Source organism: Culex pipiens, chromosome 2 (genome assembly GCF_016801865.2).
Source record: "Culex pipiens pallens isolate TS chromosome 2, TS_CPP_V2, whole genome shotgun sequence".
In the NCBI taxonomy this organism is placed as follows: Eukaryota; Metazoa; Arthropoda; class Insecta; order Diptera; family Culicidae; genus Culex; species Culex pipiens.
In genome coordinates, this window is record NC_068938.1 from 195,897,811 (window position 1) to 195,921,780 (window position 23,970).

At 38.5% G+C, this 23,970-nt stretch overlaps 3 protein-coding genes across 3 annotated transcripts; 1 reads left to right on the forward strand and 2 right to left on the reverse strand.

The window, feature by feature from the left end:
- Positions 1 to 3,259: 3,259 nt before the first annotated feature.
- On the reverse strand, positions 3,260 to 5,354 carry LOC120415868 (uncharacterized). The gene is made up of 2 exons (XM_039577504.2): positions 5,034 to 5,354; positions 3,260 to 4,971 (listed from the first exon to the last, which is right to left on the reverse strand). The coding sequence occupies exons 1-2, from the start codon at positions 5,061 to 5,063 to the stop codon at positions 3,391 to 3,393; spliced, it is 1,611 nt and encodes a 536-aa protein (XP_039433438.1). The 5' UTR covers positions 5,064 to 5,354; the 3' UTR covers positions 3,260 to 3,390.
- A 1,526-nt stretch (positions 5,355 to 6,880) lies between these two features.
- On the forward strand, positions 6,881 to 12,939 carry LOC120415869 (NADH dehydrogenase [ubiquinone] 1 alpha subcomplex subunit 9, mitochondrial). Its single transcript, XM_039577505.2, has 3 exons — positions 6,881 to 7,084; positions 7,154 to 8,223; positions 12,727 to 12,939. Exons 1-3 carry the CDS (start codon positions 7,045 to 7,047, stop codon positions 12,820 to 12,822), a joined length of 1,206 nt encoding a protein of 401 aa, XP_039433439.1. The 5' UTR covers positions 6,881 to 7,044; the 3' UTR covers positions 12,823 to 12,939.
- Positions 12,940 to 13,412: 473 nt separating this feature from the next.
- On the reverse strand, positions 13,413 to 15,261 carry LOC120415867 (synembryn). The gene is made up of 2 exons (XM_039577503.2): positions 14,510 to 15,261; positions 13,413 to 14,453 (listed from the first exon to the last, which is right to left on the reverse strand). The coding sequence occupies exons 1-2, from the start codon at positions 15,140 to 15,142 to the stop codon at positions 13,464 to 13,466; spliced, it is 1,623 nt and encodes a 540-aa protein (XP_039433437.1). The 5' UTR covers positions 15,143 to 15,261; the 3' UTR covers positions 13,413 to 13,463.
- Between the last annotated feature and the right edge of the window lie 8,709 nt (positions 15,262 to 23,970).

Consider the following 23,970-nt stretch of genomic DNA (forward strand, 5'->3'; position numbering starts at 1 on the left):
AAGTATGTTAAAAGTAAAAATCTATTTATTGTTGAATTTAAATTTAGTATCGATGCCTTTGTGCTCTCTTATGCTAACTAGATAGGAGAACCAACAAGCCTAGTACAAGAGAGCACAGAGGCATCGATTTAATTAATTTACAGTTTGTTATCTAAACTTGAATGATTTGTCTTCAAATTGGCTACTTAAAAATTTTACAATTCAAATTTAATTATTTTTTTAAAGGCTGGGAAGGAAAGGGGCCAAGAAACAGCTTTACGAACAGCAGAACAACATGACCCTCGAGGTTTTGGCGGGAGTGTTGCCTCTGCGAACCCGTTACTACGAACTGTCTTACCGGTTCCTGATCCGGTGTGATTACAGGAATAAACTGGTAATTGACAACTTTGAAACGTTGCTGAACCTTCACGTTGAGTCTCGGCGCATGCTTCTATATTATGACTTTATGTCATCGTGGGAGCGGAGCCCGAGCACAACGGTACAGCGCACGCCTCCGTTAACCAGCAGCACCCTGATTGGCTTCGACACGTCCATGAAAGCCGATACTCGCGGTATCCCAAACCATCTTCTGCGGGGAGTTGTACCGTCGATCTTCGCATCAAAGTACAACCATGTTCCTCCAAACAACAGATTCTTCACCGATGGCTCCAAGCTCGATAGCTGTACGGGCTTCGGTGTATATCATGAATCTTATCAGCTGTTCTTTAAGCTGAAGGACCCGAGTTCGGTTTACGTCGCAGAGTTAGCCGCGGTTTACTGCGCACTGCGAATCATCGAGACCATGCCACCTGACCACTACTTCATCTTCACCGATAGCTTTAGCTCTGTTGAGGCTATCCGGTCTCTGAAGCCGACCAGGGAGTCTACGTTTTTCCTCACGGAAATACGCAAGACTTTAAACAACCTGGCGGCTCAGTCCTTCAGCATCACGGTGGTGTGGGTCCGCGCTCATTGCTCGATTCCGGGTAATGAGAAAGCGGACTTGCTCGCCAAGAAGGGTGCTGAGAGTGGAAACATTTTTGAAAGGCCAATTAGCCTACAAGAATGCTACGGTTTTCCGAGGCAGCGTGCGCTTCTGGATTGGCAAAATCAATGGGACGACGACACCAAAGGACGTTGGATGTATTCCATACGACCTAAGGTGCAAAGAAAAGCCTGGTTCAAGGGGATGGACTTGACGCGTGGATTCATCAGAACGATGTCCCGCCTTATGTCGAACCATTACTCGTGCAAGGCTCATCTTTACCGTATCAACATGAGTGATACGAACCTTTGCGACTGTGGGCAGGGTTATCAGGACATCGACCATCTCGTATGGGCGTGTCCAGATCACCAGGCTCACAGAATTAAGTTGAAAGATACCCTCAGGGCCCGAGGAAGACCACCAGAAATCCCGATGCGAGACGCGCTATCTCAACTAGACCTTGATGTTCTCTATCCTATCTATCAGTTCCTCTCAGATTCCAAAATATCTATTTAGTTTTCTTTCAGTTAGTTTTCCTTCAGTTAGAATAACTCGCCTTCACACAAAGCCGTCGTTTCTGGTTGCACCGGAAGCAAAGCAAGATCGCCCCAGCAGCTGGACACCGAGTTGCGGCTGAGGACAAAACGCAAAGGCCAGCAGAGCCAACCAAGACCCCTACACAATCCCCCTTCCCTTCCCACGCCTTGTCTTTAACATCAATCCCTTCCCTACTAACCCCGAGTAGGCCGCGGGTAATCGGCTCCCCTCCCACTAACATTTACACACAAGATCCTCTGTAATTATTAAGTCAAATGTAATTACAAAAGCCGACTCGGTCCTAACCAGGTCTCAGTACCGAAAAGGACCTAATAAAAATAATTTTATGAAAAAAAAAAAAACAGCAGAACAAAGGAGAGGCAGCGTTTTCTTGGGGCTTTTCTTCACACTCTCTGGCTTGCTTTCGCTGCTGCCCATTTGATTTTTTTTCTTGACCGATTCCTTCCGAAGTACCGCTTAAAGCTTATTTTTTTGAATTTATAGAATCTTTATATGTTCACTATTCTCAAAAGTGTAAAATATGTTTTATCAAAATCTCAAAAAATTCATGTATTAAGTTTTGTTTAGTATGTAATCATTTAACAATTTATTTAACTTAATATTCCCCACAGCCCATGCCCGCATAGCGTGCGTGAGGGTGATAATGTTGACGACCGGACTTGAACTGACTTGATCCTAGCTGTCCCACCTCGTCCGCAAAAAAAATTGAAATAAAAAAACAATTTATTTAACTAAATATTCAACTTAATATTACTACTACCGTAAACTGGGGTGACTTTGATAGCCCGGGGTGACTTTGATAGGTTTTTCAAATGCCCGTCAAATTAATATCTAAATATTTTTGAGAATTTTGAGTTTGTAAGCATTATGGGATAGCTTATTATCGAACATATATGCATAAATGAGACTGTTACATTGGATGTATCAAAATTAGTGGCCAAATCAAATTTCTATCAATGTCACCCCGGGCTATCAAAGTCACCCCAGTTTACGGTACGTTTATATAAAAAAGAATGGAAATTATTCAAAAATCTCGAAGTCTAAAATTATTTTAAAAAAGTTTGAAAAATTTAAAATATTTTTAAAAAATTCTAAAATTTCTAAGAATCTATAAGTCTAAAATTCTTTTACAAAAATAGTTTGAAAAAATTGAAATATTTGTGAATACAAAGAGACGACACAGTAATGCATTCTGCTAAAACGCTCAACCAAACCACAATTGAAATATTTATTAAAAAATCTCCAATTCACATTAAATCGGAAAAAGTTGCCCCTCATAGATTTGCGTGAAGCTTTGTCTTAGGAGAAATTTTATCCCTGATCACGAATCCGAGGTCTATTTTTCGATATCTCGTGACAGAGGGGCGGTACGACCCCTTTTATTTTTGAACATTCGAGCAAAAAGTGTAGCCTAAATGGTTTGGAAATTTGGTGTCAAAGGAACTTTGATGTAAAATTGGACGCCCGATTTGATGGCGTAGGACTCAAAATTTGGAAAAAAAACGTATTCTTCATAAAAAAAAAAAAAAAAATTAAAGGTAGTTTTATAATTGTGGCTCCTGCACTACTTGTACGTGGGGATTTTTTCTAAAATAAAGAAACAAACCATATTAGCATAATAATATGGCTCACCATAAACATATTTTTTCAGAAAAAGAGATCCCTCATTATTTCTTGATGATTGTATAATACTTGTTAATTACACCTCCAGTCATATATTTGAAGAAAACGACCCCCTTAAGATTGCATCAACAAAATTTTATTAACGTTTTAAAAGTTTGAAATTCTGGTTTATCCTAAAATTAACCTTAACGCGTAGTTTTAATATAGCAAATGGGGTTTAAATAGAGAGACACCGCCACCGGGCCCTACAACTCATCCACGCCCCACTGCTGGGCGGCACTCCGATCCATCAGCGTGACAAACTCACACTTCTCAAATCGGACATCCCGCAGCCGGGGAAACTTTTCGCGCAGTCCGTCAAAGTGCTGCGTGTCCAGGTGGCAACAGCTGAACACGATCTGCTCCAGCTTGCTGATCCCCGGCGGACACCGGCTGAAGACACTGCGCCGCAGATGGCCGTTGACCAGTTCGAGCCGGTGGAGTTGACCGAGGTAGGTCAGCTTGCGGAACGTTCTGGAGGGGACGTCGGCGTAGTCCAGGAAGAAGAGCCGAAGTTCGCGCAGCTGCTGGATGTGCATCGAGATGACGTCGATGAGTTCGGGGGTTTGCGAGGTGTAGGAACCGATGGTGAGACGCTTTAAATTGACAAATTTGCTGAACGAGTGGGTGGAGTCCTTGAAGATTTTAAGGTGCAGAGCTTCCAGTTTGGGTAAGTAGACGTAGTGGAAGGATATTTCGTGCGACGAGTAGATATTTGGGAGGGTGAGTATTTTAAGGTTTTCGAGCAGGGACAGCTTGTCCAGTACGGTGCAGTTGACGACCTTGAGGTGGTCGATTTTGAGCTCGGTGAGGTTGCGCGACGTTTCGCAGATTGCGAGGAAGATGTTTTCCGCGGTGTACTTTTCCTCGAGGATGAGCCGTTCGAGTCGATCGAGGTGACGGAAGAATCGGAGCTTGAGTCCTGGGCGGTTGGAGCTGACCGGGATTGGGAAGCTGAACTCGTTCATGATTCCGCGGGTCAGTTTGAGCACCTTTAGCCGATCCAAGGTCAGTGAGTAGATCTCTTCTTCGCCACAGTTTGCCGATGTGCAGTCTAGGTGTAGGTGCAGCGTGGTCAAACTATCGGACACGCTCTGGATTAAGGTGGCAATTCCGGGCTGTAGACTCACGTCCAATGATTCCAGCTTGGGCAGCTGTATCTGCTCCGGTATGACCGACTTTAGCTCAATGTGCGTGATCGTTTGACTTTCGATGATCACGCACGGTCGCACGTGGTCTCCGCATTGAAGTCTCCGCTGGGGATCGTAGATCAGGTGGAAACTCTTCAGTCTTCCCATGTTTCTAATTGCACTGTTCAGAATCGTGACGAGCACGTTCAAATTTGACGACAGTATGATCTTCAAGATCTCAACGCGCTCCAGTCCGCTGGGCCTCAGCAAGTTCAAGATCACATTGAACACATTGTCCGTGAACTCGCTCCGGTTGTCGCACATGAACGTAATGTTACTGTAATGGCGACAGGATCTTCGCAGAACCAGCGACATCTGGCGGAGTTCGCACTTTGACTTTCCCTTGGCCGTTCGACATCGCTGGTAAAGCGAACAAGGAAAAGACGAAGGTAACCGGGATCGACTCGGGGATGATAGCGATGCCGCGTTCGCCTTGACCGCCGCCAGCTTGGACTGATCGGACCGGTGCAGGTTGATCCGCAGCATGAACCGCCGGATGTAGCTGTCGGAGAAGATGATGTGGCACCAGCGGCGACACGTAAGGGAGGCATTCTTCAAATCCGACACACTCAAATAGTCAAAGATCATGCAACTTATCTGCAAAAAAGAAAAAAAAACACCTTCAGGAACCCGCCCCAAAACCATATGGAAACTCTCACCTCAAAGGGTAGAAACTCGAAACTGGACATATTCAACAGGAAGAGTGAGGGAGCAGCGAACCGATCCGCATCCTACACACGGAATTGATACGTGTTTCCACCGCGAGACAGAGAAACTATTACGTCCGGAAGTACGGACCGGGCCCCTGGCCGACGCTTCACATGTCTGAGGGCTTCATTCGCTAGCGCGGAAGTCGCTTTTCTGTTTTTTGCAATTTCGCACACACCTCACGATACCACCCCACAAATCTTTTGGAGGTAAACAAACAGTTCGTGGTGCAGCAGCAGCAGCAGTGGAACTGCAGTCGTCGTTGCTTTGCGTGGGAGGCACCATCGTATGTGTGTGTACCTACGGCAAGAGTGACATTCCCGGAAGGACATGCGCAGTACGAGGGCACGTGCTTTTGGCGGAATCCATTGCGCGCGAAATTTGAATTTTGTGTTCGTTAACAAACGTACGGCTTTTAAGTTATTTTTCAAATCTTACATAAAATTGGCATGGCAGTGCGTGGCCGAATAGTTACGCTGTCCGCTTTGTAAGCGGATGATTCTGGGTTCGATTCTCATCTGCTGCAACCTTCCATCGGATGAGGAAGTAAAATGTCGGTCCCGGCCTTGTTTGTTAGGCCGTTAGGTCATTCCAGGTTTAGGAGTCATCTCCATGCCATAAGTATAAACAACACACCAAACCAAGCCTACTCCGGTGGAATCGCTGGCGGCGGTTGGACTCACAATCCAAAGGTCGTCAGTTGGGTGGAAGGTTCCTTGGAGTAGAAAGAGGTTTGGGTGCCCTCCCCATTCAAGCCTTCGGACTCCTAGGTTCGAGCAGAAACTTGTCTGTGATAAAACATTGGTCTTCAACTTGGTCTTCAATTATCAAAACAAAAAGCTAATCTTTCTAATTCAAAACAAAATAAACCTTTTATCAATTTCACATGAAAACTTCAAGCAAACATATACCTGCTTCAAAGCACAGGCAAAACAACAAAGCTAAACTTTGGACCTTCATCCTGCCATGTAAACAAAACCATGTAATTTCACAGCACAACAATTCAAGCATAACAAATAATCTTTCATGAATTAAAAGGGTTCCACTTACCGGACCGTGCCATTGTCGTGATCGGGGACTTTCGTTTATAATAAAAACAAAGTAATTGCAATTAACAAACAACACAAATCTTACAAATTAACCACAAAACTGATTTGGCAATCTTCATTCTCCCTTTCGGCAGCCGCGCGCTTTCTGCTGTTTTCTCGCTCTTTGTACTCGTTCGCTAGCGCACTCTCGCGCTCAATGCGCAATCTGTCAATCTAAGGCAATACATATTTTTAAGGGTGCGCCCTTTTTGTTGCGCTTTGAGTGTTTGTAATGTTTATAATAAATACACATAACTTATTACATATTATTAATCCTGCAACCCATAATCCCTCGGAGAGATGTGAGCCGGTAACATGGAGTGAAACATTCCCAGCTGCCATGGAATACTTCACAGCAGCTTGACAGAAACTTTAACACCATGTTGCATTTCTAGCAAAACAATGCCAAAGGGCCGTTGTGGGTTTATAAACAAAGAGTGTATCCCTTTCATGCCAGAAGTAAACATTCTCTAGCGTGAGCAGGACACACTCTTTGTTTACAAACCCATAACGGCCCTTTGGCATTTTTTTTTTTTAATTTTTCGATACAGCACGAACCCTAAAACAGATTGTAAGAACATTAGTAATCAAACAACTTACTTAACCTCTGTACTACTCTGTGACTTAACCAACTTTTCGACCCAGCTGACCCAATGCCCCATTTTATAGCACAAACGCCAGAATCGACCATCAGCTGACGTTTCTTCCGTCAGACGCAACTCGACCGCGATCTGCCACCGCTGCTGCTGAAGGCAAGTCCGATTTTTCCCATCTTTTCTGTGGGGAACTCGCCGAAGAAATTAAACGAAATTTAAGCCGCTTTTTCCGTCACCTGTGCCGAGTTTGTGCCATCGGAGGGCCACACTAGCTCGCAATGGCTTCGCTGATCCTGCTGAACGGCGCCCAGCTGGCCAGTGAGTAGCGCCAGATTCGGTCCGAGTGTGTTTTGTTATGTAATTTGTTTTGGGTCTTTCTTTTTGCAGAGCAACAATCCGGAGCGCTTGGAATCGTGTGTCTGCGGGCCAACTACAGTACCGATGGGCCGCGCAAGCTGAAGACGACGAACCTGGCCTCGCTGAAGCGTGGTACGGGTGGTAGATCCAGTTTCAACGGGGTTGTTGCGACTGTTTTCGGTGCGACCGGATTCCTCGGGCGGTACGTTTGCAACAAGCTGGGCAAGATCGGATCGCAGGTGATTATTCCGTACCGTGCGGACCATTACGAGGCGATGCGTTTGAAGCTGTGCGGTGACCTGGGACAGGTGCTGTTCCATCCGTACCATTTGTGCGACGAGGAATCGATCTACAAGGCGGTCAAGTACTCGAACGTGGTCATCAACCTGGTGGGACGTGACTGGGAGACCAAGAACTTTGCCTTCCAGGATGTGCATGTGGAGGGAGCGCGGCGTTTGGCGCGCATTGCCAAGCAGGCCGGCGTGGAGAAGTTTATCCACATTTCGTCGTTGAACGCGACTCCCCACCCGGAACCGATTCTGACCAAGGAGGGAAGCAAGTTCTTGAAGAGCAAGTACGCCGGTGAGAAGGCCGTTCGCGAGGAGTTCCCCGATGCGATCGTGTTCCGCCCGTCGGACATCTACGGTCAGGAGGATCGCTTCCTGCGGTATTATGCGCACATCTGGCGCCGGCAGTTCCGTGGAATGCCGCTGTGGTACTCCGGAGAGCGCACCATCAAGCAGCCCGTGTACTGCGGAGATGTCGCTCAGGGCATCGTGAACGCCATCAAGGATTCGGACAGCCAGGGCCAGACGTACCAGGCGGTGGGTCCCCGTCGGTACAAGCTGTCGGAGCTGGTCGATTGGTTCCACCGGGAGATGCGCAAGGACAAGGAGTGGTGGGGCTACCAGCGGTACGATCTGCGCTACGATCCGACGTTCATGATTAAGGTCAAGCTGACGGAGTTTATCTGCCCGTCGTTCCCGGTGGGAGATTTGCACACGGAGCGCGTCGAGCGGGAGTACGTCACGGACGACGTGAAGAAGGGAGTGCCGACGCTGGAGGATTTGGGCGTGAACCTGACGATGATGGAGGATCAGGTGAGTTGGTTTACTGTTTTCTATTTGTGTCAGAATGCTTTTTAAAATGTTTTTTTTTTTTGCAATTCCGTCGTGAAACTAAATTCCCGTCATTCTTGAACGACGAAAAAGCCTACCAAAAATAACAGAATCGAATAGCAACACTTTTCAAAATAAATGCTGAAAAGTTCTACTTTTCAGCACTCAAATGGGTGCTGAAAAGTTGAACTTTTCAGCACTTGTTTCGAAAAGTAACACTTTTCAACATTTTTTTGATTAAAACGATTTATTGACAAAATACATGAATATTTAACATAAAATTTCACTCAGTGTGTGTTTTTTGGAATTGCAAAAAATGTTGTATGGAACTCGTTGCAAAACTTGATTTTTTCAGCACTCTTCGTATTTATAAATGTACGACTCGTGTTGAAAAAATGCTCTTTTTGCAACTTGTTGCATAAACTACTACTCTAGCACTGAAATGGATGCTGAAAAGTGGAACTTTTCAGCACTTGTTAGGAAAATTTGTACTTTTCGACATTTTTTTTATTAAAACGATTCATTGACTCAATGCATGAACAATTGTCCTATAATTCTGTTTAAATGGTGTTTTTCGGAATTGCCAAAAAACGTTGTATGGAACTCGTTGCAAAACTTGATTTTTTCAATACTTGTAGTATTTATATTAGGCTGGTACAAATATTTTTAAAAGTTTTTGTCACCCCCCCCCCCCCCTTCAAAATTGGCCCGAGAAATCAGGGGGCAAAAAAAATATTTTTACAATAAACTTCAAAATTTCAATGAACATTCAAGTGCAACCAACTGAAATCAAATTAAAATACATTCTCCTGCGTTTAAAATCATTTTTAGCATGTTTGGGTTTATTAAAAAATCTTAATATTTTTTGAAAATTTTCGATGCAAAATCTTTTTTTTCGATACAATTTTTGTTTTTGTCAGATCTTAGATTTTTTGAAACCTAATGATTGCAAAACAACTGAACTAGTGTAAAATGCATTTTAAAACACTTTTTTCATTTAATTGTGAAGACTATGGCTTGTTATTTAAATTTTTATATTTTTTTATTTTTTTGCCCCCCCCCCCCTTGACCTCGGCCAGGGCCGAGGGACAAAAACCTTTTAAATATTTGCATCGGCCTTATTGATTTTAAATTTACGACTCGTACTAAAAAATCTTCTTTTTGCAACTTGTTGCATGAACTACTTTTAGCTGATAGTACTCAAAATTTAATAAATGTTTGAAGCTCTTTGAAAAAAAAAAAAAAAAGTTGTTCCCTTGGTTTTTCAGACTGATTTTGAAAAATATTTGCACACGCCTTAGTGTAAAAAAAACTATGTGGAATCTCACTAAAAAGTTGTTGTTTATTTTATTAACGTGACCTTAACCTAGATAGGTCATTAGGGTGTAATATCAAAATCGATTTTCCAGCACAGCACTTTTTCAGTTCCTTTTGGGGTCCTAAACAACTCCCCAAAGTTTGGGACCAATTGGTTTAGTCCTCACTTTGCGCAAAGCGATTCAATTTTCCATATAAATTTGTATGGAGAAAACCCTTTTTTGGGTTTTGATATTTATTAAATCCACGTTTCATGCCATATCAAAACCGGACTCATATTCGGATGCTCTGGAAGGTGCTCTACAACTTTGCCGAAGAGAGTATGGTGCTAACTTGCTCCTGAAAGAAGATATAGAGCCCTCAAAACTCGTCTAAAACGTGATTTTCGAGCAAAAAACACGTTTTAGACGAGTTTTGAACACGCTGTATCTTTTTTTAGGGGCAAGCTAGCACCATACTCTCTTCTGGAAAGTTGTAGAGCAGATTCCAGAGCATCCGAATATGAGTCCGGTTTTGATATAGCATGAAACGTGGATTTAATAAATATCAAAACCCAAAAAAAGGGTTTTCTCCATACAAATTTATATGGAAAATTGAATCGCTTTGCGCAAAGTGAGGACTAAACCAATTGGTCCCAAACTTTGGGGAGTTGTTGAGGACCCCAATAGGAACTGAAAAAGTGCTGTGCTCACTAAATTTGGACAACTTCATTTTTTTCCATACAACCATATTACACCCTAATAGGTCATACGTCACTTTCACTAAAAAGTTGTTGTTGTTTATTTTATTAACGTGACTTTAACCTATTCACTAAAAAGAGCTGGGCAAAATTTCCTTACATAATTGACCAATACTTTCCATAAATTTCACGAAATTTGATGAAATTTGCCTTAATTTTTTTATTTATCGATAGGTCATTTTTGGCTAAAAACGTACCTCAATTTTCAACAAATGCCAAATTACAGGTTTGTGCGATTTTTTTGTTAGGTTTCCTTAAAATTTCCCCAACACCACCCATCAAATCGAATTATGTTTGATTGATAAAAATATGTGACATTGTAAAAATCGTAAAAAAATACTTTGATCCTATTTCTAAATTTATAAATTTAAAAATTAAAAATTTCAAGCGCTCAGAAATTTGAAAATCTTATTTTTAAAAATTCTGAAATTTTAATTTTTTTTAAACTTTTAAGTTCTAAAATTCAAAAAAAATCTAAAATTTTAAAATTCCTAAAATAAAAAACTAAAAATATCTGAACATGTTAAAAAAATAGAAATAATTTAATAAATTCATAATTCATAAAAAACCCTAAAAGCTTCAAGTTTAAAAAATTTATAAATAATTATTAAATTTAAGATTTTTTTAAACTCATAAATTTTATAATTAGTAATTCTAAAATATAAAAACGCATCAATACATAAAAAGAATAAAATGTTTAAAAAAATCTAAAAATCTAAAATATTTAATAAATTTCTAAAATTCTAAATTTAAAACAAAAATCTAAAAAATCTAAAAGGAAAAAAGTCCGTCAATACCTCGATATTTTCAAACCTAATTATTGGAAAGCAACTGTACGGCTGTAAAAAACATTTTAAAACACTTTTTTCATCCAAATGTTGAAACCTAGGCTTGTAATTTCAATTTTTTATTTTTTGCTGAGGGCAGGGTTACCAGGTCTGAAGAGTAAAAAATCTGGCAAAAAATCTGGGAAAAATCTGGCAAGCCACTTTTCTCAAAGTAATGAGCGATTTTTTGTTCAAAAACTGTGTATTTTCACTTTTTATACATTATAGCTTCACAATATAAACAAAATACGTCAATAAAACAATGTGAGGAAGAAATAGAAAATTATTTTTTTCTAATTGGCGCTCAAAAAATCTGGCAATGCCAGATTTATCTGGCAACCTGGCACCCCTGGCTGAGGGAAATAAACTTTGAAAAATATTTGCAACGGCCTTATTTCTTAAATTAAATTTTTAAAATTCCAGATGCAAAAATAGATAAAATCTCAAAAAAATGTAAATTCAATGAATTTAAAATTTCCCAAATTAAAAAACAAAATTTCACGAGTCGATTTTCTTTTTTCAAAATTTAGGTCCTTAAATATTACTCCAAATTGATCCAAAGATGACGGCTAATATTGCGGTTTTTAAGATTTCAAGAGTTTATGAATTTAAATTTCCAAATTTATGCATTTGAATTTTTAAATATTAGAATTCTAAAACATATAATTTGTTTTTTTTTATTCAAAAGAAAAAATCTTAAATTTTAAAATAGAATTATTCCAAAGTTTAATAGTGTCAAATTATGGAAATACAAAAAATGGAGATTAAAAAATGAAGGAATTTAATAACAAAGTTAATCAATACAAAATTCCAAAAAATAGAACCCTGCAAATTAGGAAATCTGGAAATCAAAAAAAGTTTAATAATTTATTAAAAACAACAAAAAAATTAAAATTTCAGAAAATAATTTCAAATTTAAAAAATGTTGCTACAATTGTGCTACAATTTTCAAATGTGTATATTTTAAAATTCCAGATGCAAAAATAGATAAAATCTTGAGTTTTTTAAAAAGTCCAAAAAACCAAATTTCAACTTTTTGCTTGTTGGGTGTCTTTGAAACCGCCTTGAGTCAGGGGTATTCAAAAAGCAAAAACTTTATGGTTTATGGATGGTCCCTAATTAAGAAATCACAAATAAAAAAAATATTCTAAATTGAAGTAGGTACCTATCAGAGATTTTAAAAATTTAAATGCATTTCGTTCTTGATTATCCGAAGTCTTCGCCAAAATTTCACTCCGGATATCAAGTCACGATTTTCTTTATCTGAAAATTTAGGTAATAAAGTATTACTCCAAAAATCATTAAAAGTTATCTGATTTTCTGTAAATTAAAATGACGGTGGTTTATAAAATTTCAATTTAATTTTTAAATTTTTGCATTTAATTTTTTAAATATTTGAATTTTTATACATATTTTGAATTCTGTATTTTTTTCTGTTTCAATATTTTCATTTTTGTTTAACCAAGATTCTAAATCGCACGCAAGTTGGCCAAAAATTTATTTAACATTTGTTTAAGGAATCTATTTTTAGAAGCAACATTAAATATTCAAACAAAAAGTCAGTTTAGAAAATAACCTTTTTTCTCTCTCCCCCCCTTCCAGGTCCCGTGGGAGCTGAGACCGTACCGGGCCGCCCTGTACTACGACGCCGAGCTGGGCGAGTTTGAGAAGCCGGCGCCGCCCCAGTTTCTGCACTAAAGTAGCGAGCGAGAGGTATGTAATTCGAACCCAACATTTTTTTTCTCGTAAATCCAGCAAATCTTCGTGTGTCCATCAGAACCGGTTGCAGAATAAACACACACTAATTGAAAGTTAGTAAGACGGTGTTGTTGGCTTGATTGATGAGAGAGTATTGGGAAATGTCCTTTCTTTTCGGAAAATTAAAAAAAAAGTCAATTGGTTGATGGAACGTCTAAAAGCATCTATTTCCTCTCCGAATAGACGGACAAAACTGATAAAATAAAGGTTCTACTTATCTAGAGTAATCGATTACGACACGGGTATCACGGTTCTTTTGGGTTTTCCTTTTTTGTTTGCGGGATATAAATAGTTATTTTTATAAGTAGTTTTTTTTAGTAAACACGGCTAGAGACACGATTTTTAGCTGAAAAGAGGGGAGCGAATTTGCTGCGATTGCACACACACCGAAATGAGATCGAACTGGCGCTCTCTAGTAAACACTTTGAAGACTCTATAGAAGGAGCGGCCAGTTCGCCCCGGGGACGGGGTCTACAGATAAACACGGTGCACGATATTCATAGATATATAGATATTGCATTCTTCTACTGTTTGTTTTTTTTGGAATCGAATGGCACCTCCGGAAGTCGCGCCTGCGGCGTCTAGGACTTCCGCTTGTGGTCTCGCTGCTGTTCGGGAATTTCGTCTTGGAGTTCTAGGATGTGGTCAACCGGCTGGGGTCGGCCGTCTTCGCCGATCTTGCACGCCTGGACGATGCCCTGCCGCTGGAGTTGGTCCATGAGCGCGACCAGCTGCATCGCTTCGTACTCTTTCTGCTCGTCGGACATGCCCTCGAGCGGGTTTGGCTTGGGTGGTTCGTAACAACCGAGCACCGGGTTGATGCCGTGCTGCATTTGCTTGTACTCTTCGGTGTCGCTGTCCTCGGAGTCGGACGAATACTCTTGCGTGTTGCCCTGGCGTCCTCCAAGGAGACCTCGGTTCGCGAAGAGGCCGGCGGCGTTCCCGTAGCCGGTGTACTTGATCATGCGGCCAACGTTTTCCTTGCACAGGACGAACAACAACTCGGCGGACAGATCGGCGATTTGAGTGCACGGACTTGTGAGCAAGGAACAAAGATAGTTTCGCAGCTCCGTGCCAATCTCCGGTCGTTCCTTGACGTCCACCAGCGGAGGAAGAATGACCGACCGGACGTACCGTCGATTCAACCCGGAAGCACGAATCACCTTGATCAACACGGTCAAGATCGGCGACAGCAGCTCAAACTGGTCCGACTTCTTCTCGGATTTGTGAAACTGCCTGCCCAAAAAGTCCACGAGAACCTGCAGGACGTACACGTTCCGCTCCTCGAACGGAACCACGGTTTTGCTGTCCGGGTCGCACAAATTCAACGGCGAAACCAGCTCCGTGTAGCAGCTAACCGGTACGCTGGTCAGCAGGTTGATGATGTTCGACTGCAGGGAGACAATTTTGTCACGGTTCAACGTACGATAGAAAAACAGATCGTGGATGACCATCGCCAACCGGTGAAACTGGTTCGCTTCGTCCTCCTCCGGAACGGCATTCAACGGCGTCCGCACGGTCAGGTTGAACAGCACCTTGAGCACTTCGTTCACCAGCTCCAGATCTTTGTCCTAAAATAAAACCAAATTAATATCACAACCAATAGAAGAACCTCCAAAATCCTCACATTAAACTCCTTGTTCTCCGCGGCCTCCCCCATAAACAAATCCAAAGTCTCCACCAAATACGTCAGCCCGTGCAGATCTTCCCGCACCTTGCTCCGAATATCACAGTTGATCGCCGTCAGCAGAAACAGCAGCTTCATGTCGAAGAACCGGATGTCGTAGCACACGTTCCCGTCCTTGTACATCTTGACCCGCCGCAGAATCCCCTCCGTCGACGCGTTCCCCAAGCAAAACTCCTGGCACTTTTTGCTCTGAAAAATCAAATTGCTCAAACACTTGAGCGCCTCGACCTGGACCTCCTCCGTCGCGTCCCAAACCCCGCCGCCACCACCCCCAACCTCCCCAATCCCGGCCAACCCCAGCAAACAGTCCAGCTGGTCCACCGCGACCGTCTCGTTCAAGTACGTCCGATCCCGACTGAGCAACTTTATCGCCACCAAACAGTCCTCCCGATATTCCGCCATCTCCGGATCGGTCAGATAGTCGAAGAATCGATTCCACAGCAGCGTCCACTGGCCGCTCGTCGTCAAGTGGGTAAAGTTGAAGCATTGCTGGTGCTGCTTGTTGAACTGGACCAGCGCTTCCTTCAGTTCCGGCTGGTTGCCGAGCAGCCGATTTAGCGTTTCGTTGTCCATGCCACCACACACTGCTTAATTTAATTAATTTTGATTAACAAAGTTCTTTCAGGTGAAAAATTTGCGCTGCTGCTGCGGTCGTGCGAAAATTACTTTTGTTGTTTTGTTCGCAAACTGTCAAGTTCTGTTTGATCGAATGTTGACAGCGCTGGCGGGGGAAAATCGATTTTATGGCAAAGCGAGGGGAATTGGAATTGGGCGTCGAAAAGAAGTGCCATAATTGTGTTAGACTTTTCTACTGATTTTTTGTACTGAAATTTGTGTTTGTTTTTACAATTTTTCAATAGTTTTATATGAAAAGGCACTTTAAATATCAAGAAACTAGTAGCCTATAGGATCAAATGAAAAAATGCCCAAGAAACGGAAAATGACGTTTGACGTATCTCCGCGTGGTGCTTGTTTGCAATATGTTCTAATGAAAAGACTAATAATTTAGATTTGCTTATTTGAATGCGACTGGAAATTACAAACGTATCAATACTTTGAAAATTCTTAACTTCTTTATTAGGGTACGTTATCCATTAGTGGACCCCTTTCCTATAGTGGACCCTCTGAAGGGTTTTTAATGGAAAATTCAATAAAATCACAATTTCAAGCATGTTGTTGTCTACAAATCTTTTATTTGGCATGTTCAGCATCATTTAGAACAATGTTGACTGACATTGAATTGTCCTTTTCACCAAAATAAGTGTTTTGATTTGGACATCTGAAATCAGCCATGGCCACTAGCATTTTCACAACAAAACTGCATTTATATTTTATGATTGAATTAAACATCTAATCATTTATTGACTGATTATTTAACTTCAGCAAGTCGAAGTAATGTAAGTTTAAGGATATTTACTAAAATAAAGCGAAGAAATGCAATTTTCTAGCAAAAAATATGAGGGTCCAATATAGGACAACGAAAATCCAAACTTTTCCAAAAGTGGACCCCTGTTAATTAAACCTTCAAAAGTGATGAAAACGGTGTATTAAAGCAAAAGTTTCTCTAAAACATACAATAAATGCTTGTTGTTATCAAGTTAAACGCATATTTTTTCAATTATGAGTATAAATATAGCTGTTTTCATGTTAAAAGTACCAATAATGCTGAAGCCGTAAGAATTTATAATTAATCAAAACTATAGTTAATTGTACTTAACTGAAGCACCATAATTGCAGTTTGAAATGATATTTTATAATAATAAATCAATAACAAAACTTTTTTTCCAATAAACATGCGTGGTTTTATCAGCAACTGTAAACAATTCTATTGTTTAGTATCGGTCAACCATTTATTTAATTAGTATGGAAAAAAATGCATCAAGATTACTTTTTTAAAATTATTTTTATGTTTACAGTGGTTTTTGAGACGTTTTCTCTGATCTTTTTCGGAAATAAATGTGTTTAAATGTCTGTTTGGTTTTTTGTTGTTTAAAGCCAAATTTGTTAACAAAAAATATTTGTTTATGATGAAAAGTGAGCAAAATCCATCTTTTATTCATTATATCTATCATTAGACCTACACCATGCATCAAAACATCAAATATTGGTTAAATTTGGTATAAAAATAACAGTTTGCCTATAGTGGACCCGGGTCCACAATCGGATTATGGACCCGGGTCCACTATAGGAAAAAGGGGTCCACAACAGGCAAAAAAAACTTTTTTTTCAATTGGCTATTTTTCTGCTCAAAAACAAATAACTGATGAAACAAATAGTCAAAATTGTTCGAAAGACTTCAGTTTTCATTGTTTTGTACAAAGGGTTACGAAAAAGTGCTTAAAATATTGAAAATTCGTGAAAAATGTGCTTCGGCTCTACTAGGGGGTCCACTAATGGTTAAAATACCCTATTCCGAATCTCAAAATCCAGAATCTTAATATTAAGGGACGGATTTTGTTTATTGCTCGAAAATACCAAAACTAGAAGGAAAGCCAACAGTTATCATAAAAATAACTGACAGAAAAATTAAAAATTATTTTTTTCAATTTTCAATTATGTTTTTACAGTAGTTGTTCGGTAACTGGGCGTTGTTTAACTGGACTGATTTTTAACTGGGCGCTCGATAACTGGGCCGTAGCCCAGTTAAAAAGCAGACAAACGTCAAAAAACCAAAACAAACCTAAATCACCGGGGGGTTAATGGATGCAAAAATCATGGTCAACAATTAACAAAAATTTTTCAAACTTTTATGTTATTTTAGGTCACAGTTAAATAAATATGAATAGTAATCATTGTAAATAAATTTTAGTTATTTTTATTTTTATATTTCATCAATGAATATTATGCATCGGTAGTCCCCTCGTTATTTTTCATTCAGCCCTCAGTAAGCGAACAGCATTCGATGACTGGGCTACGTTCTCAGCCCAGTTACCGAACAACTACAGTTCTGCTCCAGGATGTTAGGGAGCGTTCTTTTATTACGTAACGCAGTTAGGGGGGAAGGGGATGTCGTTGTCTGTTACGAAATGTTACGAAAATAAGGGGAAGGGGGAGTGCTGAAAAATTCTGTTACGTAACGCAAAATTTTCATATAAGAATTCTTTAAAAAAAAAGCAAAAAGACCTTGCGTTACGCGTTACTGGGGGGTAGGGGGGTCGCTCATCTGTTACGATTTGTTATGAAGGGGAGGGGGGATAAAAAATCCCAAATTTTGCGTTACGTAATAAAAGAACGCTCCCTTACATTTGCAATTCGACGGTAACATTTCAAAAGGCATCATGTACATTTTGACACTTTCTGGGTTATTGCATATTCTGAAAGTACTCCTAATAAGCTACCTCTCCACCAAAGATGAGCAAAAGTTACTTCAGTAAAGTCTGTTTAATAATGATTTCAAATAAAGTAACATAAACAAAATCTCTGCCATCAGCAGTCCCTGTTTATAAAGCCCTGTCAACCTGTCAAACAAAAGGCTACATAAACCTCGTGACGGAAAAAAAGCAACATGAACTAAGCGCCATGTACATTCGGCGAACAAAAACGAATCATAACAAAGCGCCCCCCTCAGTGACAGCAGGGTGATATCGACGTTGGTGATTTCAAAAGAAGTTATGTTATGTTTTTCTCAAATAAAATTACGGAAATAATGTTTTATTGAATTTGGATGATCAAGTATCAATAAACGCAAGGTTTTTCATCGTTTGTTATCATAAGAACATCTTATTTTGCTTTTATATTAAAATGGGAATTGAAAATAGATGCTCAACAATCAAATGCGTTTTTCTCAAAACGCACGGTACAGCTTTTTGAAATGTTGGCATCGAATTCAGAGATTTAGAGAACCTTTCAGCTGAGATCAATTCATAAGCCTTTGCAGGGAGGGTACATATTTTTACGTTTAGATTTTGCTAACTGGGTGTTCTTTTAGGGAAAATAAATTTAAAAAAAAACCCTGGATAATTAAAAATCAAAACATATAAAAAGATAAACAAATATTTCGAAATTCCGATATTTAGACATTTTTTTATTCAAAAATAAAAAAAAAACTGAAATTTATAAAATCAAAAATTCTAACAATAACATCCCCTAAATAAAATAAATTAAAAATGACAAAGAAAAAATAGAAAAATCAAAAAACGAAAATTTTAAAATTAATTATTTAAAATATTCAAGAACACAATCTGAAATTTTAAAAAAATCAAAGACCCAAACATTTTAAGTTAAAAATTAATTCAAACAATAACATACCCTTTAATAATATGAATAAAAAAAATCAAAAAACCAAACATTTTTAGGTTAAAAATAAAAAAAATAAGTCGGAAATAAAAAAATGCGGAAAGTTCAGAACATCAAAACTGTAATATTTAATAAAGCTACAATTCCAATAATAAAAAAATCCTTGATATCAAGGAATATATTTTTGATAAAAATGACTATAAAATGTATGAAGATCATAAAAACGTATGATTTTTCCCGGCATTTCATAATTTAACTAAAACTTTCTAAATTAAATAATTTAGGTAATTAATAATTTAAGGATTTGTAGACATTAAGGGGAGATTAACTTTGCCACATAGGGTTATTTTTTTCACTGTTTGATTTTTTATAATTTTTGTATTTAAGATATCGTAAAACCCTTTCAATCAATTGTTGTACACATCATGGAGAATGTTTGGTGAAAATATGAACATTTTTGGGGGTCATCCATAGAAACTGGGTGGTCGATAAACGACGTACTTTTGGTATTTTGATGTTAACTCGTATCCAATCCGTTCAAATATAGGCAATATGGGTATCAAACTTAATGATTTTGAATGGCCCATTCAGACAAGATAATTTGAGGTCAATTTTTGGACCATGGCCACTTCGGAACCGTTTCTGGGTACCCCCGGGGAACCTATGAAGTGGCCAATATTATATCAAAGCAAAACCCATCAATATGGGTATCAAAATTCTTCATTTTGTCAATACATCTCAAAAATGGTCTTCCAAAATATTTTTCTGGCCATTGGCCACTCCGGAACCGGTTCCGGATTTCCCCCCGGGTAAATCTTCGGAGTGGCCAATATCATATCAGAGCAAAGCCCATCAATATGGGTATCAAAATTCTTCATTTTGTCAATACATCTCAAAAATGGTCTTCCAAAATCCGGAGGGAAATCTTCGAAGTGGCCAGTGGCCCGAAAAATATTTTGGAAGACCATTTTTGAGATGTATTGACAAAATGAAGAATTTTGATACCCATATTGATGGGCTTTGCTCTGATATGATATTGGTCACTTCGAAGATTTACCCGGGGGGAAATCCGGAACCGGTTCTGGAGTGTCTAGTGGCCCGAAAAATATTTTGGAAGACCATTTTTGAGATGTTTTGACAAAATGAAGAATTTTGATACCCATAATTCCGGTTCCGGATTTCCCCCCGGGTAAATCTTCGAAGTGACCAATATCATATCAGAGCAAAGCCCATCAATATGGGTATCAAAATTCTTCATTTTGTCAATACATCTCAAAAATGGTCTTCCAAAATATTTTTCGGGCCACTGGTTACTTCGAAGATTTCCCTCCGGATTTTGGAAGACAATTTTTGAGATGTATTGACAAAATGAAGAATTTTGATACCCATATTGATGGGCTTTGCTCTGATATGATATTGGCCACTCCGAAGATTTACCCGGGGGGAAATCCGGAACCGGTTCCGGAGTGGCCAATGGCCAGAAAAATATTTTGGAAGACCATTTTTGAGATGTATTGACAAAATGAAGAATTTTGATACCCATATTGATGGGCTTTGCTCTGATATGATATTGGCCACTCCGAAGATTTACCCGGGGGGAAATCCGGAACCGGTTCCGGAGTGGCCAATGGCCAGAAAAATATTTTGGAAGACCATTTTTGAGATGTATTGACAAAATGAAGAATTTTGATACCCATATTGATGGGTTTTGCTTTGATATAATATTGGCCACTTCATAGGTTCCCCGGGGGTACCCAGAAACGGTTCCGAAGTGGCCATGGTCCAAAAATTGACCTCAAATTATCTTGTCTGAATGGGCCATTCAAAATCATTAAGTTTGATACCCATATTGCCTATATTTGAACGGATTGGATACGAGTTAACATCAAAATACCAAAAGTACGTCGTTTATCGACCACCCAGTTTCTATGGATGACCCCCAAAAATGTTCATATTTTCACCAAACATTCTCCATGATGTGTACAACAATTGATTGAAAGGGTTTTACGATATCTTAAATACAATATTTATAAAAAATCAAACAGTGAAAAAAATAACCCTATGTGGTAAAGTTAATCTCCCCTTAAGATTAAACATTAGAATGATAAAACTTAAGAATCTTAGAGTTTTAGATTTTTTTTAATAAAAGAATTTTTGCTTTTTGATATTTTTCCTTTTTTGTAGTTTTTATCAATTCTTAAAGTTTTGGACTCTGTGAGTTACTTGGCCAAAATAATCAGACTAAAATAAACATACAAAAAAAAAAGTTTTTCCAGAAACATTGTATGCATTACTGTGACAAAGCATCGCGTTTAAATATAAAATCATTGAAACAAAAAATAAAAAAGATTGTTTCGTGCTAATGAGAAAAACTAAACGGCTAACGTATCACCCCAACAAGAATTTAAACATTAAATCAGTGAAAATGTTATACATTTAAACCACGTAAAGTTCGAACTCTTTCTCGTATTTATAATAATACAAACCAACAGCAGAAGTGTAAAAAGTCCTTTGGCCCTCCAGCATAGAAGCAAAGGATCACTGAGCAAACAAAAAAAAACTCCTTTCTTTATATGCTTCTTCTTATGCGTTTAGATTTTCAAATTTATGCTGCGTCATAGATAATGTGAAAAGAAAGAACGAAAACTAATGTTGCTTTTTTCGTGTTCCTTTTTGCGTTCTATGTTTATGATACTGTGTTAGCCAGCATCGCAGCATAGATTTGTTGCGCAAAACAAGCATCAGTACAACGTTGGATGGTGGAAGAGCAGGAGGCACATATAGTGGCAGTGAGGGTGGAAAGTAAAAGTTGTTGGGAGATGATTGAGTGATGTCATTCGAACTTGATTCAATTGTAAGTACTTATCAAACATAGAGTTATTCAATTGCTGTATCGTAAAACAACAATAAGCAACCATCACTATTTTATCATCAGTCCATGCATTTGCTAGCACTTAATATAGAAAACTACGCAGAAACAAATAGTGGGTAATGTTTGTTTTAAAATTGATTTAACAGATATCATTTTTTTTGTTGAAATAAATTTACTCAGTCTAAGTTAGGTCAATTTTTTTTTGAAAATATATCATTGGGAAGAAAAAGGCACAGTAAGTTTCCATGTGCACAACAGACAGTACAAACTCTAATTATTTAAAAAAAAAAAGATTGCCTCAATTATCCAGGGCTGAGCTGTAGGTTAGTCGAGGTTAGTCGTCGACTTACAAGTTCTTTACAAAAAATGTCGCCCTTTTTAAACAACTTGGCTCCCTCAGCAGGGCCCAAGAGAAACTTTGCATTTTGCAAATTTGCCAAGTTGCCGATTTGTGCTGCACCTTCTTGAAAAAGATAAAGCGCCCCCTCAGGAAGCCCTTAAAAGTTATGCCTTAAGTTATGATTTTGAGTTAAGTCCGGAAGATTGTAAAAAGGGTGGTTTTTGTAAGGAAACCCGTCATTCCTATAAAAAAATTATGGTCACTTAAAAAACCTTTCCAACGACTCCAAAATTGAAGATCTGTCAACGCTATCAAAAGTTATGAGCAATTGTGCTAAAACCCAATTTTGACAGAAACAAAAAAGGGCGAAAATTGCAAAAAAAATCGGCTGGTTCAGCACTAAGCTTTATGAAATTAGCCTCGTTAGCCCAAGCTTTTTTCATGTTTTGGCTTTTTATGGCAGAAACGTAAGTAACACTTATAAAGCATTTTGTTTGCATGTATTTGGACGCAGCAATTCTCTACGAAATCGGTATTTTTTCTTAAATTTTAATTTTTGTATTTTTTAATCCGACTGAAACTTTTGTGGTGCCTTCGGTAAGCCCAAAGAAGCCATTTTGCATAATTAGTTTGTCCATATAATTTTCCATACAAATTTGGCAGCTGGCCATACAAAAATGATGCATGAAAATTCAAAAATCTGTATCTTTTGAAGGAATTTTTTGATCGATTTGGTGTCTTGGACAAAGTTGTAGGTATGGATATGGACTACACTGGAAAAAAATGATTCACGGTAAAAAATTGTTGATTTTTAATTTAACTTTTTGTCACTAAAACTTGATTTGCAAAAATACACTATTTTTTAATTTTTTTTTATTTTTTGATATGTTTTAAAGGACATCAATTGCCAACTTTTCAAAAATTTCCAGGTTGTGCAAAAAATCTTTGAGCGAGTTATGAATTTTTGAATCAATACTGATTTTTTCAACAAATCGAAAAATTGATCGCAAAATCTTTTCAACTTCATTTTTCGATGTAAAATCAAATTTGCAATCAAAAAGTACTCTAGTGAAATTTTGATAAAGTGCACCGTTTTAAGTTAAATCCATTTTTAGGTGATTTTTTTGAAAATAGTCGCAGTTTTTATTTTAAATTAGTGCCCATGTTTGCCCACTTTTGAAAAAAATATTTTTGAAAAACTGAGAAAATTCTCTATATTTTGCTTTTTTGGACTTTGTTGATACGACCCTTAGTTGCTGAGATATTGCCATGCAAGTGTTTAAAAACAGGAAAATTGATGTTTTCTTAGTCTCACCCAAACAACACACCATTTTCTAATGTCGATATCTCAGCAACTAATGGTCCGATTAACAATGTTGAAATATTAAATATTCGTGAAATTTTCCGACCTTTCGAAAAAAATATTTTCAAATTTTTTAAACCAAGACTAACATTTCGAAAGGGCGAAACATTCAATATTACGGCCCTTTTAAAATGTTAGTCTTGGTTTAAAAATTTTGAAAATATTTTTTTCGAAGAGATCGAAAAATTCACGAATGTTTCATATTTTAACATTGTAAATCGGGCCATTAGTTGCTGAGATATCGACAATGGAAAATGGTGGGTTGTTTTGGTGAGACTTAGAAAACATCAATTTTCCTGTTTTTAAACACATGCATGGCAATATCTCAGCAACTAAGGGTCGTATCAACAAAGTTCAATAAAGCAAAATATAGAGAATTTTCTCAGCTTTTCAAAAATATTTTATTTCAAAAGAGGGCAAACATGTGCACTTATTAAAAAAAAGTAAAAACTGCGACTATTTTCAAAAAAGTCACCTGAAAATGGATTTAACTTGAAAACGGTGCACTTTATCAAAATTTCACTGAAGTACTTTTTGATTGCAAATTTAATTTTTCATCGAAAAATGAAGTCGAAAAAATTTTGCGACCA

Coding starts and splice junctions, on each gene's coding strand:
- LOC120415868 (XM_039577504.2), bottom strand. CDS start 5,063: ATGTCCAGTTTCGAGTTTCTACCCTTTGAG. Junction 4,972..5,033: donor TCGAGTTTCTACCCTTTGAG/GTGAGAGTTTCC, acceptor TCTTTTTTGCAG/ATAAGTTGCATGATCTTTGA.
- LOC120415869 (XM_039577505.2), top strand. CDS start 7,045: ATGGCTTCGCTGATCCTGCTGAACGGCGCCCAGCTGGCCA. Junction 7,085..7,153: donor GAACGGCGCCCAGCTGGCCA/GTGAGTAGCGCC, acceptor TTCTTTTTGCAG/AGCAACAATCCGGAGCGCTT. Junction 8,224..12,726: donor TGACGATGATGGAGGATCAG/GTGAGTTGGTTT, acceptor CCCCCCTTCCAG/GTCCCGTGGGAGCTGAGACC.
- LOC120415867 (XM_039577503.2), bottom strand. CDS start 15,142: ATGGACAACGAAACGCTAAATCGGCTGCTCGGCAACCAGCCGGAACTG. Junction 14,454..14,509: donor CGGAGAACAAGGAGTTTAAT/GTGAGGATTTTG, acceptor GTTTTATTTTAG/GACAAAGATCTGGAGCTGGT.